At 49.9% G+C, this 12,193-nt stretch overlaps 1 protein-coding gene across 1 annotated transcript; it reads left to right on the forward strand.

The window, feature by feature from the left end:
- The first annotated feature begins 8,911 nt into the window (after positions 1-8,911).
- SELPLG (selectin P ligand) lies at positions 8,912-10,348 on the forward strand. Its single transcript, XM_007448237.1, has one exon. It carries the CDS (start codon positions 8,912-8,914, stop codon positions 10,346-10,348), a length of 1,437 nt encoding a protein of 478 aa, XP_007448299.1.
- Positions 10,349-12,193: the final 1,845 nt, after the last annotated feature.

Raw genomic sequence — 12,193 nt, forward strand, 5'->3', positions numbered from 1 at the left:
TGCTGAACGGGGGCAAGGAGGGGGTGATGGTGGAATGGAATTTATCAACTTGGAACTGGTAGTATTCCCGAGTCCTAGGCTGGGTATAAGCAGTTTGCATTATGAGGATACTGCTTCCCCTTTAATGGCCCTGTCACAACACTTAGACAAGCACTTGAACATATATATAAACTCTAGCACTTGGGATGAGGGCACCTAGGCTGCTGTGCCCTGAGCTGTCTTTGCATATTTCCCCTGTTGGCCACACAGATAGCTTTATTAAAGCATTTCCTTTCCAACAAGTACAAGTGAAATGGGAGAGTAAAGTCATTGTTACTTATCTGGTAGGAGGCTGGTAGGATCTTAACAGCAACTTAAGAGCTTCTGATGGCTTGCAAGTCCAAGTCTGCAGACCTATTGGCTACAGATTCTCCTGCCTGGGCAGACACCTATAATGGCCTACCATCCAGTATTTCAAAAGGGCTTAATTTAAGCTTGCTTCTGGGAGCCGCTCTAATCTGTCGCAGGGCAACTGGCAAGGCCTTATCCCAAGGTAAATGAGTAGTTTCCAATCAATATGATACCATTTGGGTTATACTTGTAGACAAAAGCAAGCCCATTGTCACTTTGGTGTTAGGCAATCCAAACTGAGGAATAATTTGCCTTTCCTGGGGCACCATCAGCCCACACTTCTCATCTTACCTTTCTGTAGACCTCAGGGGGATCAAGTTCTGTCTGTTTTTCTGAATTTTCTAGGAGAGCCCTCTGTAGGTGTTAAAGCATGTTCTGGTGGGACTCTGATATCAAGTTGTCCTGGTGAAAAAGTCACTTGAGCATTCAGTTTACAGAGGCAATCTTGGCCCAGGTGGGGGATAGGGCATTCAGGCATGTACAAGAAACTATGTTTTAATATCAGATTTCCTAATTGACACTCCAGTGGTTTGAAATAAATTGTCAGCTCTGTACTTCCCCTAATACCCCAGTGACTGGGGTAGACTGGGATGTTCTCTGTGCCAACTTAGCGTTTAGCATGGAATACGTTGCCCCTGTGTCTACCAGAAAGTCAATCAGTTTGCTTCCCACTGTCAGTTTTACCTGGGGCTCCTGTGGGGATATTTGAATTGAGTGTCATAAATCCAGAGGAGCCCCTGGGCCTCTTCATTCATCATCTAAACATTCTTCCCTCTCTACATCTGAGAGGCCCCACTCCTTTCCTTTTTTAGCCCTCCTTTTTTAAAAAAAATTTTTTTTTAAATTGAAGTGTAGTTGATTTACAATGTTGTGTTAGTTTCAGGTATACAACACAGTGATTCAGTTATACATATATTTATATCTATTCTTTTTCAGATTCTTTTCCCTTATATGTTATTACAAAATAGTGAGTATAGTTCCCTGTGCTATACAATAGGTTCTTGTTGTTTATCTATTTTATTTATAGTAGTGTGAATATGTTAATCTCAAACTCTTAATTTATCCCTCCCCCACCCTTTTCCCCTTTGGTAACCACAAATTTGTTTTCTATGTCTGTGGGTCTATTTCTGTTTTGTAAATAAGTTATTTTGTATCATTTTTTTGAGATTCCACAAATAAATGATATCATATGATATTTGTCTTTCTCCGGCTTACTTCACTTCGTATGATAATCTATAGTTCCATCTATGTTGCTGCAAATGGTATTATTTGGTTCTTTTTAGGGCTGAGTAGTATTCCATTATATATATATATATATATATATATATACTACATCTTTATCTATTCATCTGTTGTTGGACATGTACATTGCTTCCACGTCTTTAGCCCTCTTGTTCTTTAATTGCGGGCATTCTCTCTCTCAGCGTCCTTTCTCTTTACAATAAGTGCATTGTTCTTTACCTAGTGCTGGCTTATCTTTCTCAGAGCCTCCTGTCTTCCAGGGATCCAATGCAACAGTTAGAAAAGTACATTTCACCTTGTGCCTTCTTTTTCTGTTTGTGTTCTCTGCTGTTGAACACCTTGAAAGCAGTCTACCCACTGAGGCAGATTCATTCCAAATGCACCATCTAATTTTTTGTAACTTTCTCCTGATATCTGGGGCCCTTTGCCCGATAAAGTTCATGTTTACCTTTCTAGTATTTTTAGGGCCCTTGGGGTTGGCATCAGTGTAATGTCTGTAGGTCTGATAAATCCTTTCCAAAAACTCAGAGTGGTCTTCATTTGATTTGTGCTGAATTTCTTGAATATTTTCAAACTCTTTTGTTTTGGGACCCCTTTTCGAAGCCCTGCCAAGATGCACTTAGGGCAGTGCTCTAACAAGGGCATTGCTGCCTCACTGAGGATCCCAATTTGGTTCAACTGTGGGTGCTGCCAGGTGGGCTTTGGGTGTACCATTTGGGTCCATTAGGTGGAGCTGGTACGCTTCGTCCCTGGCCTTATCAGTGACCATTCTCCTTTCATCTCCCGTAAGGATCATGTTGAGAAGAATGTGTATGTCTGTCCAGGAAGGGTGATGGGTGGCAAAAATGAAAGCAAACAATTCTGTCATCTGGAAAGGATTCTCCCTATAAGGAGGATTGTCCAATTAAACAAGTCCAAGGTTGACAAGGGACTGTGCATCCGTAGAAACCCAGCCAGCTGGCCATTTTCATTTATGCACCCTACGGGATAATTGCCCTGCTCTGGGATGGCTCCCAGTGCAAATTGGGTGCCCTGTTGGGTCTTAGATGGTGATACCAGATAAGGTCCCTGTGCCCAGGAATATAATTGATCCCTATAAGGAGAGGGAGCCAGTCTGACCACTACCTGAGCCCCGGGGTTGGGAACTGGGGCTGGAGCAAGAAGAATGGGAGGCAGTGGAAGAGGTGGAGGTACTGGCATAGTGGCTGGAGTGGCTGGGACCCAGCTCAGCCAGGGGAGCGTTTAAGGTTTGGAGCAATGTATCCTCATTCTTGTTCCCTTCCTTTTCTTCCTGTGTGACAGCTCTTGCCTTGGGTTTCTTTTCAAGCCTTTATACCGTAAGGAGACAGCTCTCTGACTTTTTCTCATCCTGATGTGATAGCACAAATGCTTGCATGTAGGGGATTTTATTATTCTTCCGGGCTTCTTTACAGAATAGCTCTAATTTCAGGATTGTACTGTAATTTAGAGAGCCATTCAAAGGGCACCATTCCTTAGATCCTAACAGGTACTGTGGCCACACACTGTTACAATAAAATACCGTCTTCCTCTTACTCATGGGTTCATAGCTGTAATCAGACCACTTATCCAACATGCACCCCAGAGGACTTTCTTTAGGGATAGTTGAAACATTCCCCATCTTTTAAAGACAGAAATACAAGATGGAGTCGGGCTTGTTCTTCTCTGTTACAGATGGCTGGTGTGTGTCTGTGTATTGGTCCATCTGTCTACAGACAGACAGATATCCCCTGAAAATTGTCAGTTGTTAAACTAAAACCAGGTGTAAGTCTCAGGGAATTCATTTGTGAAAGGACCTCACTTCCTCTGTACCAGGCTAGCAAATTTAGGTACAACAGTTGAGAGTTGGGTTTTTTGGAGGGTGGGAGGGAAGGCAAAAGAAATCTTAGCTATCACTATGATTTGTGTCCCTGTAAAGGGTCACAGAACATTCAACAGATATATCTGCAGTATTAAAATTTCATGGGGGCAGGTGGTAATTAGGAAAAGTTATGTCTGGAAAGGCTCCTTGATAGGGCTGGGGTAATTGATTAGAAAAGGTTGAGAAGTGCAGGATGACAAATGTGAGGCCAAAATCCTGCAGATGGCTTGTCCTGTGCAACTGTATGCCTGTTGCCCAGCTTCACTCCTGTGTCCACTCCTGCAACACGCCTTTAATGAGCCCCCAGGATGCCAGGCCTGTGGGGGCCAGGGATCCTGTGGAGACTTGTGGTCTGGTGGGGGCAGTAGGGCAGCCACAGTGCCTGTGCTCCAGTGGGCCAATGTCATAGCGCCCACCAAGCACCTGCCCGTCTGCTAAGCCCTGGGCGTGTAGCGTGAGCCGTAAGATGTCTGTGGTTCCTGTCCTCTTAGTGTTTATGAGCTGATGGGAATGAATGTTTTGAAAGTAAACAAACATTTTTAAAAAATGGTTTAAACAACCGGACTAATGATGCCTGGGCAATCTGGGAAGGCTTCTTGGAGGAGGCAGCATTTTCTTCGGCTCCGGAGAATGGCCAGGTCATGTTCACAGGTGGTACAGAGCTGTGACTATGAGGTGGGCTCTGGAGCAAAACCAACCAGGTTTAAGTTCCTGCTCCTCTTACTGGCCATGTGACTTTAAGCACCAAGTGGGCCTCAGTTTCCCCATCTTTCATGTGAGGTTAATACGAGGAGGCTGTGGGGCCCAAGTGAGCTAATAGTTCATGCATAGCTCTTAGAACAGTGTCCAGCACATTGTCTACACTTGATACACAAACCAGAGGAGACCAAGGCTGTGTATGGCACCCAGGACTTACTGTGGAGACAGGTTTCTGGGGCTCCTGGCCCCAGCTCTCTCTAACTGACAAGGTCAGAAGTGTGTCAGAGCTGTCCCAGGGTTGTAGATTTTTCAGGGATGTGGCCTTACATGCAGAATGACAATGACAACACCTGGCCTTTATTGAGCACTTACTTTGTGCTAAACGCTCAACCTGGATCAGCTCACTTTAACACATAACAACCCCACAAAGTGTAGGCGCTACTGGTATCTTGTGTTCCACATGAAGAACCTGTGGCTCAGAGAGGTGTGTTCAGTTGCCCAAGATCACACAGCTTGTAAGCGACAGAACTGGGACTGGATCTGGTTTGTTACTGGATTTGATCCTGAGCTGGGCCAGGTCCTGTCTGTTACCAAACCAAAACTGGGGTCTGCTCACTTGTGTGCAGTAAAGCCAATCTACTGACACCATGTTGTGGTGAAGGAAAGTGCAGCGTTTGTTGCAGGGCGCCAGACAAGGAGTCTAGGACAGCTAGTGCTCAAAAAGCCCAGACTCTCCGATGAGTTTTAACAAAGCAGTTTTAAACGCCAGGTGAGGGAGGGGAGTTCCAGGGACTGTGATCAGCTCGTGCACAATTCTCTGATTGGTTGATGGTGAGGTAACAGGGTGGCATCACAGTGGTTAACATTATCAATCCTCATGCATCAGGTCTGGGGTCATCAAGTAGTTAATTTCTTCCATCTGGTGGGGGGGGTTAGCATCTGTAAAACAACTCAGGAAATGTGCATCAGATACTGTTATCTAGGTACTTCAGGGAGGAGCTAAGGCAGAGGATATGGGGGAGGGGTCTGTCCTGGGAAGGCCCCACAGGGTCCTGCTGGGTTACATGTCCAGTGCAGCAGGACTCAGACCTGTGCTGCGATCTGGGGGGACACTTGGGCCCCCGCTGGATCCCCTCTCTCTCGAGGCTGCTCAACCCACACCCTGAGACGCTCAGTCTTTTGGATCCAGAGATTTCAAGCTCTTGAACGCTGGGACTCCTGGGATTCAGGATTCCAAATGGGAGGTCCCAAGCTTCTTGAGTCCTACAAGCACCTTTCCTGAGTGGTCCAGGGAAGCCATGTGGCGCGGTCTCCGGAGCTGGGGTGTGGCCCCTGGCAGCTCGCTCCTCCACACAGCCTGGGTGGGGCTTGGGGCAGAAGCACCCTGGTTTCGGGTGAAGACGAAACGGGCAGTGTCTGACCTCCTCCGTTAAGCAAGCAACAAGAAAAATAGGGTGTGGCATCTCCTTGCCCCTCTCTCTGAGCCCTGCCCACCCCACTCCTGTGGTAAGTGACTGTTTTCCTGCCATCAGAGGAGAGAAGAGGTGAAAGGTGGGGCCTGAAGGAAGTGACCTCACTGCCCTGAGCCTTGCTTCCCTAATCTGTGTAACGGGAACCATAGCAGCCAGTGCTGGAGTGAAGATGAATGAGGCCCCCAGATGACGAGTTACTGAAATGATCCATCCGCAGTGGGGGTTTTATGATGCATCATAAGTGTGTTTTAGCAAAGATTAAAGTTATTATCCTACCTGCCATACACAGTGCTTACGCTCTGCTCCTCTCCTCGTTAACTGCATGGCTCTTTGGAGCCACAGAGCCTCTGGGAGCCATGTGGGTTTCAGTCACATGGGCTGAAGCCTGCCCAGCCATGGTCTGGCTAGAGGCTGCTGTGTCCCTGGTCCCTTCCCCTTGAAGCCCACAGTATGGCAGGTACTAGGCACCTGGATTGCCTGAGACTGACTGGGACGAGGGATTTTCAGTGCTAACACTGCAGATGTCTGGGATAAGCTGGTCGCCTTAGACAGGCCCAGGCAGGGAGATGCTGGTTTTCCCAGTGCTCGCCGTTGCATCCCAAACAGGCGGGGAGGTCTCTGCTCTCACACAGGTCTTTGCAGCTTCCCTAACTGCTTCCCTAATGTAGGGAGGTAGGGAGGTTGCCATCTCTGTACTCTCCTTGAGTTGGAGGGCCCCTCTCCTCTGCTCCTCTGTCCAAGCATCAGGGGATCTTCCCTGCAGCATCTCATTCCATTCTCATCTTTGAGACAGTATCGCCCATTTTACAGATGAGGAAACTGAGGCTCACACTTGGTGAAGCGATCTGCTCAGGTTACACAGCGGCTAAGTGGTCTCTCCTCCACCCCAGGCAGCCTCTGTGTGCAGAGAACTGCCCAAGTGGGGGTGGTGGGTGTGAGTCTTCATAGTTACGAAATATGTCCCAGAGCTGGTGGCTTATTCCTAAAGTCCCCCACCTGCAGGAAAGTAGGGCTAAGGTTAGGCCATATTCTCTTCCCCCAAGAAGGAACTTGACCCCCTGTGCAAAACAGTCTGCCTCCCAAAGGCAAGTTCAGAGGCAAAGAGTGTGTGCGCGTGTGTGTGTGCGTGTGTGTGTGTAAAACACACTTATTAAGCACCTACTGTGAGTCTAGAACCTTTGAATCCCTCATCTCATTGCATTCTCCCAAAAGCCCTGTGAGATGGGTAGTGTTTGTTGTTCCCATTTTACAGATAAAACTGAGGCTCAGAAAGGTAAAGATCTGGGTCAAAGTCATTCCTCTTGTAATGGACAGAGCTGGGACTTGAACATCATTTTGTTAGACCCCACAATCTGTGCCCTCAATCTTGTGCCCTTCATAGCACCCAGTACAGAGGGGGCTGACCTTTCTGGGTGATATGGCCTTCAAGGTCCTCCTTATTCTTACTTTGCCCTCCATTCCCCAGCTGGGTCCCCAATAGCAGCCACAAACCCATCAAGCTAAGCTGTTTTCCAAGCCTTTGCTCCTTCTGCCCCTCCAACTAGGTCAGGTCTCTCCACAAAGCCTTCCTGAGTCCTCCCTGGCTTCGAATCTGATCTCTGCCACTCGGCAGCTGTGTGGCTTTGGGCAAGTTGCTCTACCTCTCTGAGCCTCATCCCTCCTCAGTAAAGTGAGGACAACTGTGAGAGCCAGATGTGTCTGGTGCAAATATCATCAAGTTTGGTTTAAGAAATTATTTTAAGATAAAATCAGGCTGGCATTTTAGAAACCATCTTAATTCTAACTAACATGTGAGAGGTTGGATTGAGCCTAGAAGCTGAGGGATCCATGAGTGAGTTATAGTCACTCAAAGAATGATGAACAATTGCTCTCTGCCCCGAATTACATGAAGTGCAAGGAAAGGTATTGAATAAATGGAAAAGAATTTGAAAAAGAATAGATATATGTATCAATATATGTATACCTGAATCACCTTGCTGTACACCTGAAACTAACACAACATTTAAATCAACTATACTCCAATTAAAAAAACAAACAAGGAAAGATACTGGAAATTATCCAGGCTCTGCCCCAGACACTGTGCCTGGGACTGCATATTGCTGAAGGGTGCTCTGTCAGGGAATCGAGTGATATATGAATCCTGCCCCAGAACACAGCTGTTGGTCACCACAGGAGTCTCAGCTGCAAGACTTTGAATCCCACAGATACCAACCAGTGCCAGGGGGAGCGTAAGGGGAGAGAGGGAAATCCAGAGGGCATGAGCGTTCACAAGGCCAAGTAGAAAGATCAATGAGATGTCCAAAGGGAAAGGCACTGCCCTTTCTGGCTACCTGTTCGGGAGGCTGAGGGGTGATACCAGGATGGACAGTGGCCCTTCCTACTCACAGGCAAATGAGATGACTGTCAACTCGCTGAGGACAGCCTCTTCAGAAAAGATTTGAGTTTATCTCCTGGCCCCAGATAGAGCAGTTGATGGCTCTGGGCCCTTGAGGACTCATGGGATAGATTTACTGAAAGAACTGAAGTTGCTGCCCTTTGTGGGAGCTGGAGATGGGAGCAAAGTGCTAAGGGCTTTGCAGGTATCACCTCATGTTATCCTCACAATAGTCTCCGGATAGGTGCTGTCATCCCCATCATGTAAGTGAGGACCCGGCCAAAGGGAACTGGGCCAAGCCAAGACATCAATAAAGGATGAGAAAACTGAGAATCTGAGGGACAGGACAGGGCTGTGTGGGATGGGAGCCAAGATAAGGGAAAGTGGAACAGAACGATGTGGAGAGAGGAGTCAGGATCGGACTCTGAGAAGCCTCAAAGGACCAAATGAACAGCTTTATCCTGCAAACCTGCAGCCACCAAACTTGCTCATGGACCCCATCAGTGGGCGATATAGGAACATTGATCTATTTATTAATTGTATACAAGTACCACTGCACTCATAATATATTATAATGTATACAAAAATAGAAATTAAGAAGTGACATAAAAGTTAATATAACTAGAAGATCTAATATTATCTTTCTGCACCCCAGTAGATTGTCTTGCCCACAAATAAAAAGTTTTAATAAAAAAGAATAAGGAGGCAAACACATTTCTATGCACCATGTAGAGGGAGTTGAAGGGCTACCCCCCAGACGGATTCGTTGATGTTGATAAGTAATAATAGCTGCTATTTGCTGAGGGTCTTCTGTGCACCAGGCATGTGCTGGATCACAAGGATGCCCCAGGCCAGATGAGCTCCCAGCTGTGGCCATCGAGGGTGCTTGGCAGGTCCAGGGGTACAGCTATCCTGACATCCCTCTGTCCGTATCCCCCTCCAGGTGCCATGTTTCTGAAACTCCTACTGCTCCTGGCCCTGCTGGGCCCTGGCAGCAGCCTCCAGCTGTGGGAGACCTGGGAGGATGGAGCCGAGGAGGCCCCAGGCCCCCTGCTTGTCCGTGGCCGGAGAGAAGTGGATGAGGACGACGCCGACATATATGACTATGACGTACAGACGGACCCTCCAGAAATGCTTAACTATAGCACCGAGGCTCCCAAGCTTCTGCCTGTGATGGGAGCATTGGAGCAGAGAGAGTCTGCAGGGCCTTTAACACCTGAGCCAACCACTCTGGAGGTGGCCACAAGGGACCCTCCTGTCCTGGATGCAGGAGGGGCAGCCACTGGGAATCTGAGCATGGAACTGGTCATACTGGTCACTCTGACCAAAGAACCAGTCACTGTGATCCCTCCCATCATGGAGGATCCATCCACAGAATCAGCTGCAGTGGAGGCCCTGTCCACAGGGCCAGCAGGCAGAGTGGCACTGGCCACAGAACCTGCAGCCACAGAGGCTGTGTCCACAGAGACCCTGCCCACGGAGCCAGCAAGCACAATGGCACCGGCCACAGAACACACAGCCACGGAGGCCCTGCCCACAGGGGCCCTGTCCATGGAGGCCCTGTCCACTGCCGTGGGGGCCCTGTCCATGGAGGCCCTGTCCACAGAACCCACTGCCACAGAGGCCTTGTCCACAGAATCCACTGCCACGGAGGCCCTGTCCACAGAACCCACTGCCGCAGAGGCCCTGTTCATGGGACCCACAGTCATAGAGGCTCTGTCCACGGAACTGGCCACCACAGCAGTTCTTTCCATGGATCCCACTACCACAGGGGCCCTGCCCACAGATCCAGCCACTGTGAAGACCCTGCCCACAAGACCTACTACCACAAGGGGCCTAACCACAGCCCTCGCTGTGCCCTCTGACCCTCCCAAGAGCACCACTGTGGCAGTTGGCACTTCATCTGATAACTTGATCTACAAATGGAAAAATGGTCAGAGTCTTTTCCCCCGGAACTCTGTGGCCCCAAGCCCCACAGAGGGCCTGCTTGACCCCAGCTCGGTGAAGCAGTGTCTGCTGGCCATCCTCATCCTTGCCCTGGTGGCCACCATCTTCCTCATATGCACCGTGGTGCTGGCCATCCGCCTGTCCCGCAAGAACCACCTGTACCCCGTGCGCAATTACTCCCCCACCGAGATGGTCTGCATCTCGTCCCTGCTGCCCGAGGGGGGTGAGGGGCCAGCTGCCATGGCCAACGGGGGCCTGCCCAAGGCCAAGAGCCAGGGCCTGAAGGCGGGGTCTGGGGAGGACCGCGAGGGGGATGACCTCACCCTGCACAGCTTCCTCCCTTAGCTCCCGGCCCAGCTGCCTGAGCAGGACCAGCCCCCCAAGCGGCCTCCGCAGCCTGCTGGGCCACCACCCATACCCAGGCTCTATGCCATGGGTTCGGGCTTCCTTGGAGCCCCCTGGGGATGGGAATGTTTAGGGTGGGAACCCTGGCCGCCCTACATGGGACTGAGAGCAGCCAAGGTCCAGGCACCAAAGCAGGCCTGGCAAACGGAGCCGCCAGTGGAGGCTGGAGAGGCCGCCTCCACCTCCCTGCCTCCCATGTGTTTTTTTTTTTTTCTCTCCCTTGTGTTCTTGGCCCCCTCTAATGCCTCCCACGGCTGCTGGAATCTCATCCCCATGTGCCCAGGAGGACTCAGGGTTCCCTGCCCACACCCCCACTGCCACTTTCTTCTGGTGGCCATGGTCACTGCACAGGAAGGGGGCACTTTTGTGGGGGAGTACACCATTCCTGAGGTCATTTCCTGTCACTCCCCGTTTGGGGTATCTCTCCCAGGAGCCCAGGGTGAGGGCTGGGCATGTGACGGCTGGGCAGGCTTGGAAAGCCCAAGGCTACAGGCTTCTTTGGGACTTTTTGGACCAATGAACTTCCATCTGGTGACAGAGTGACCCCCGTCCCACCTTCCCTCGCCTCCCCTTGTGGCCTTGTTTTAGGGTGGGCTCTGTCTTGTTCACCGAAGTCTCCCAGGGCCCAGCTCGGGGCCCGGGAGAGCACAGACACTCAGTAAATGTTTGGTAAACAAGCGATGGCTGAACGAATGCTTCAAGGTACCAAGGTGCCTCCTTCAGGTGGGGAGTTGGTCCTTTGCTGTTCACGCCCAGCCCCAGGCCCCTCAGGAAGACCCCTGCACGGGCTGTTGCGGTTACTTCAGGGGGCATCTTGCTGTACCCTTGGGCAGCTGGGAGGCGGGGTTCAGGCTGTTGGAGGACAAAGGGTGCTGGCCTCGGGAACCACTTTATTCAGCACCTCCCGTGACCCAGTTCAAGCCTACAGAATTTGGTTCCCCCGCCAAATCTCAGCCAGATACCCCTCTAAACATCAATGCCATCCTCCGCAGAAGCCCACCCTGACCCCTCTGTTCCACATGGGGCCCATCTCCCGTAAACACCCAGTGGCCCCTCCTCACAGGGGGAGCCTGGCTACACCCTACAAGGCCTTCCTACAACTGACCACCTGTCATGTAGAGTTGGGGGCCAGTAAACTTTTTCTTAAAGGGCCAGACCATAAATATCTCAGGTTTGGCAGGCTGCGTGGTCTCTGTTGCAACTTCTCGACTCTTGTCATCATGGCATGAATGCAGCGATTGACTCTGTGTAATAAATGAGTGGGTTTGGCTGAATTCTATTGGAACTTTGTTTACAAACAGGCAGCAGGCTGGGTTAGGCTCTATAAGTTAGCTTGTCCCCGACTTAAGTGTAGAGTGACCAGATGTCCCGGTTTGTTTGAGACTGCCCTGATTTTAGCACTGAAAGTCCTATATCATGGAATATAAGACTTTCACCTCCAGCAATCAGGACAGTGGGTGGCCCTATTTAAGCACTGAAACCCCACGTGGACCCTGAGGGTCAGATCAGGAAGCCAAAGGCTTAAGAGAAGTAAAGAGCCTGGCTTACTTCCTGACAGTGGTTGAGCTGGGATTCAAACTCTTGATTTTTGCTTCCCAGTGCCTTTTAGTCATTTTTGTACAGGGAGAAGGAACGCGCGCGCACACACACACACACACACACACACACACACACACCACACACCACACACCACACACACCACACACACACACCACACACACACACACCACACACACCACACACACACACCACACACACCACACACACACACCACACACACACACC

The sequence above is a fragment of the Lipotes vexillifer genome, unplaced genomic scaffold (assembly GCF_000442215.2).
Source record: "Lipotes vexillifer unplaced genomic scaffold, Lipotes_vexillifer_v1.1 scaffold236, whole genome shotgun sequence".
NCBI lineage: Eukaryota > Metazoa > Chordata > Mammalia > Artiodactyla > Lipotidae > Lipotes > Lipotes vexillifer.

Coding starts and splice junctions, on each gene's coding strand:
- SELPLG (XM_007448237.1), top strand. CDS start 8,912: ATGAGCTCCCAGCTGTGGCCATCGAGGGTGCTTGGCAGGTCCAGGGGT.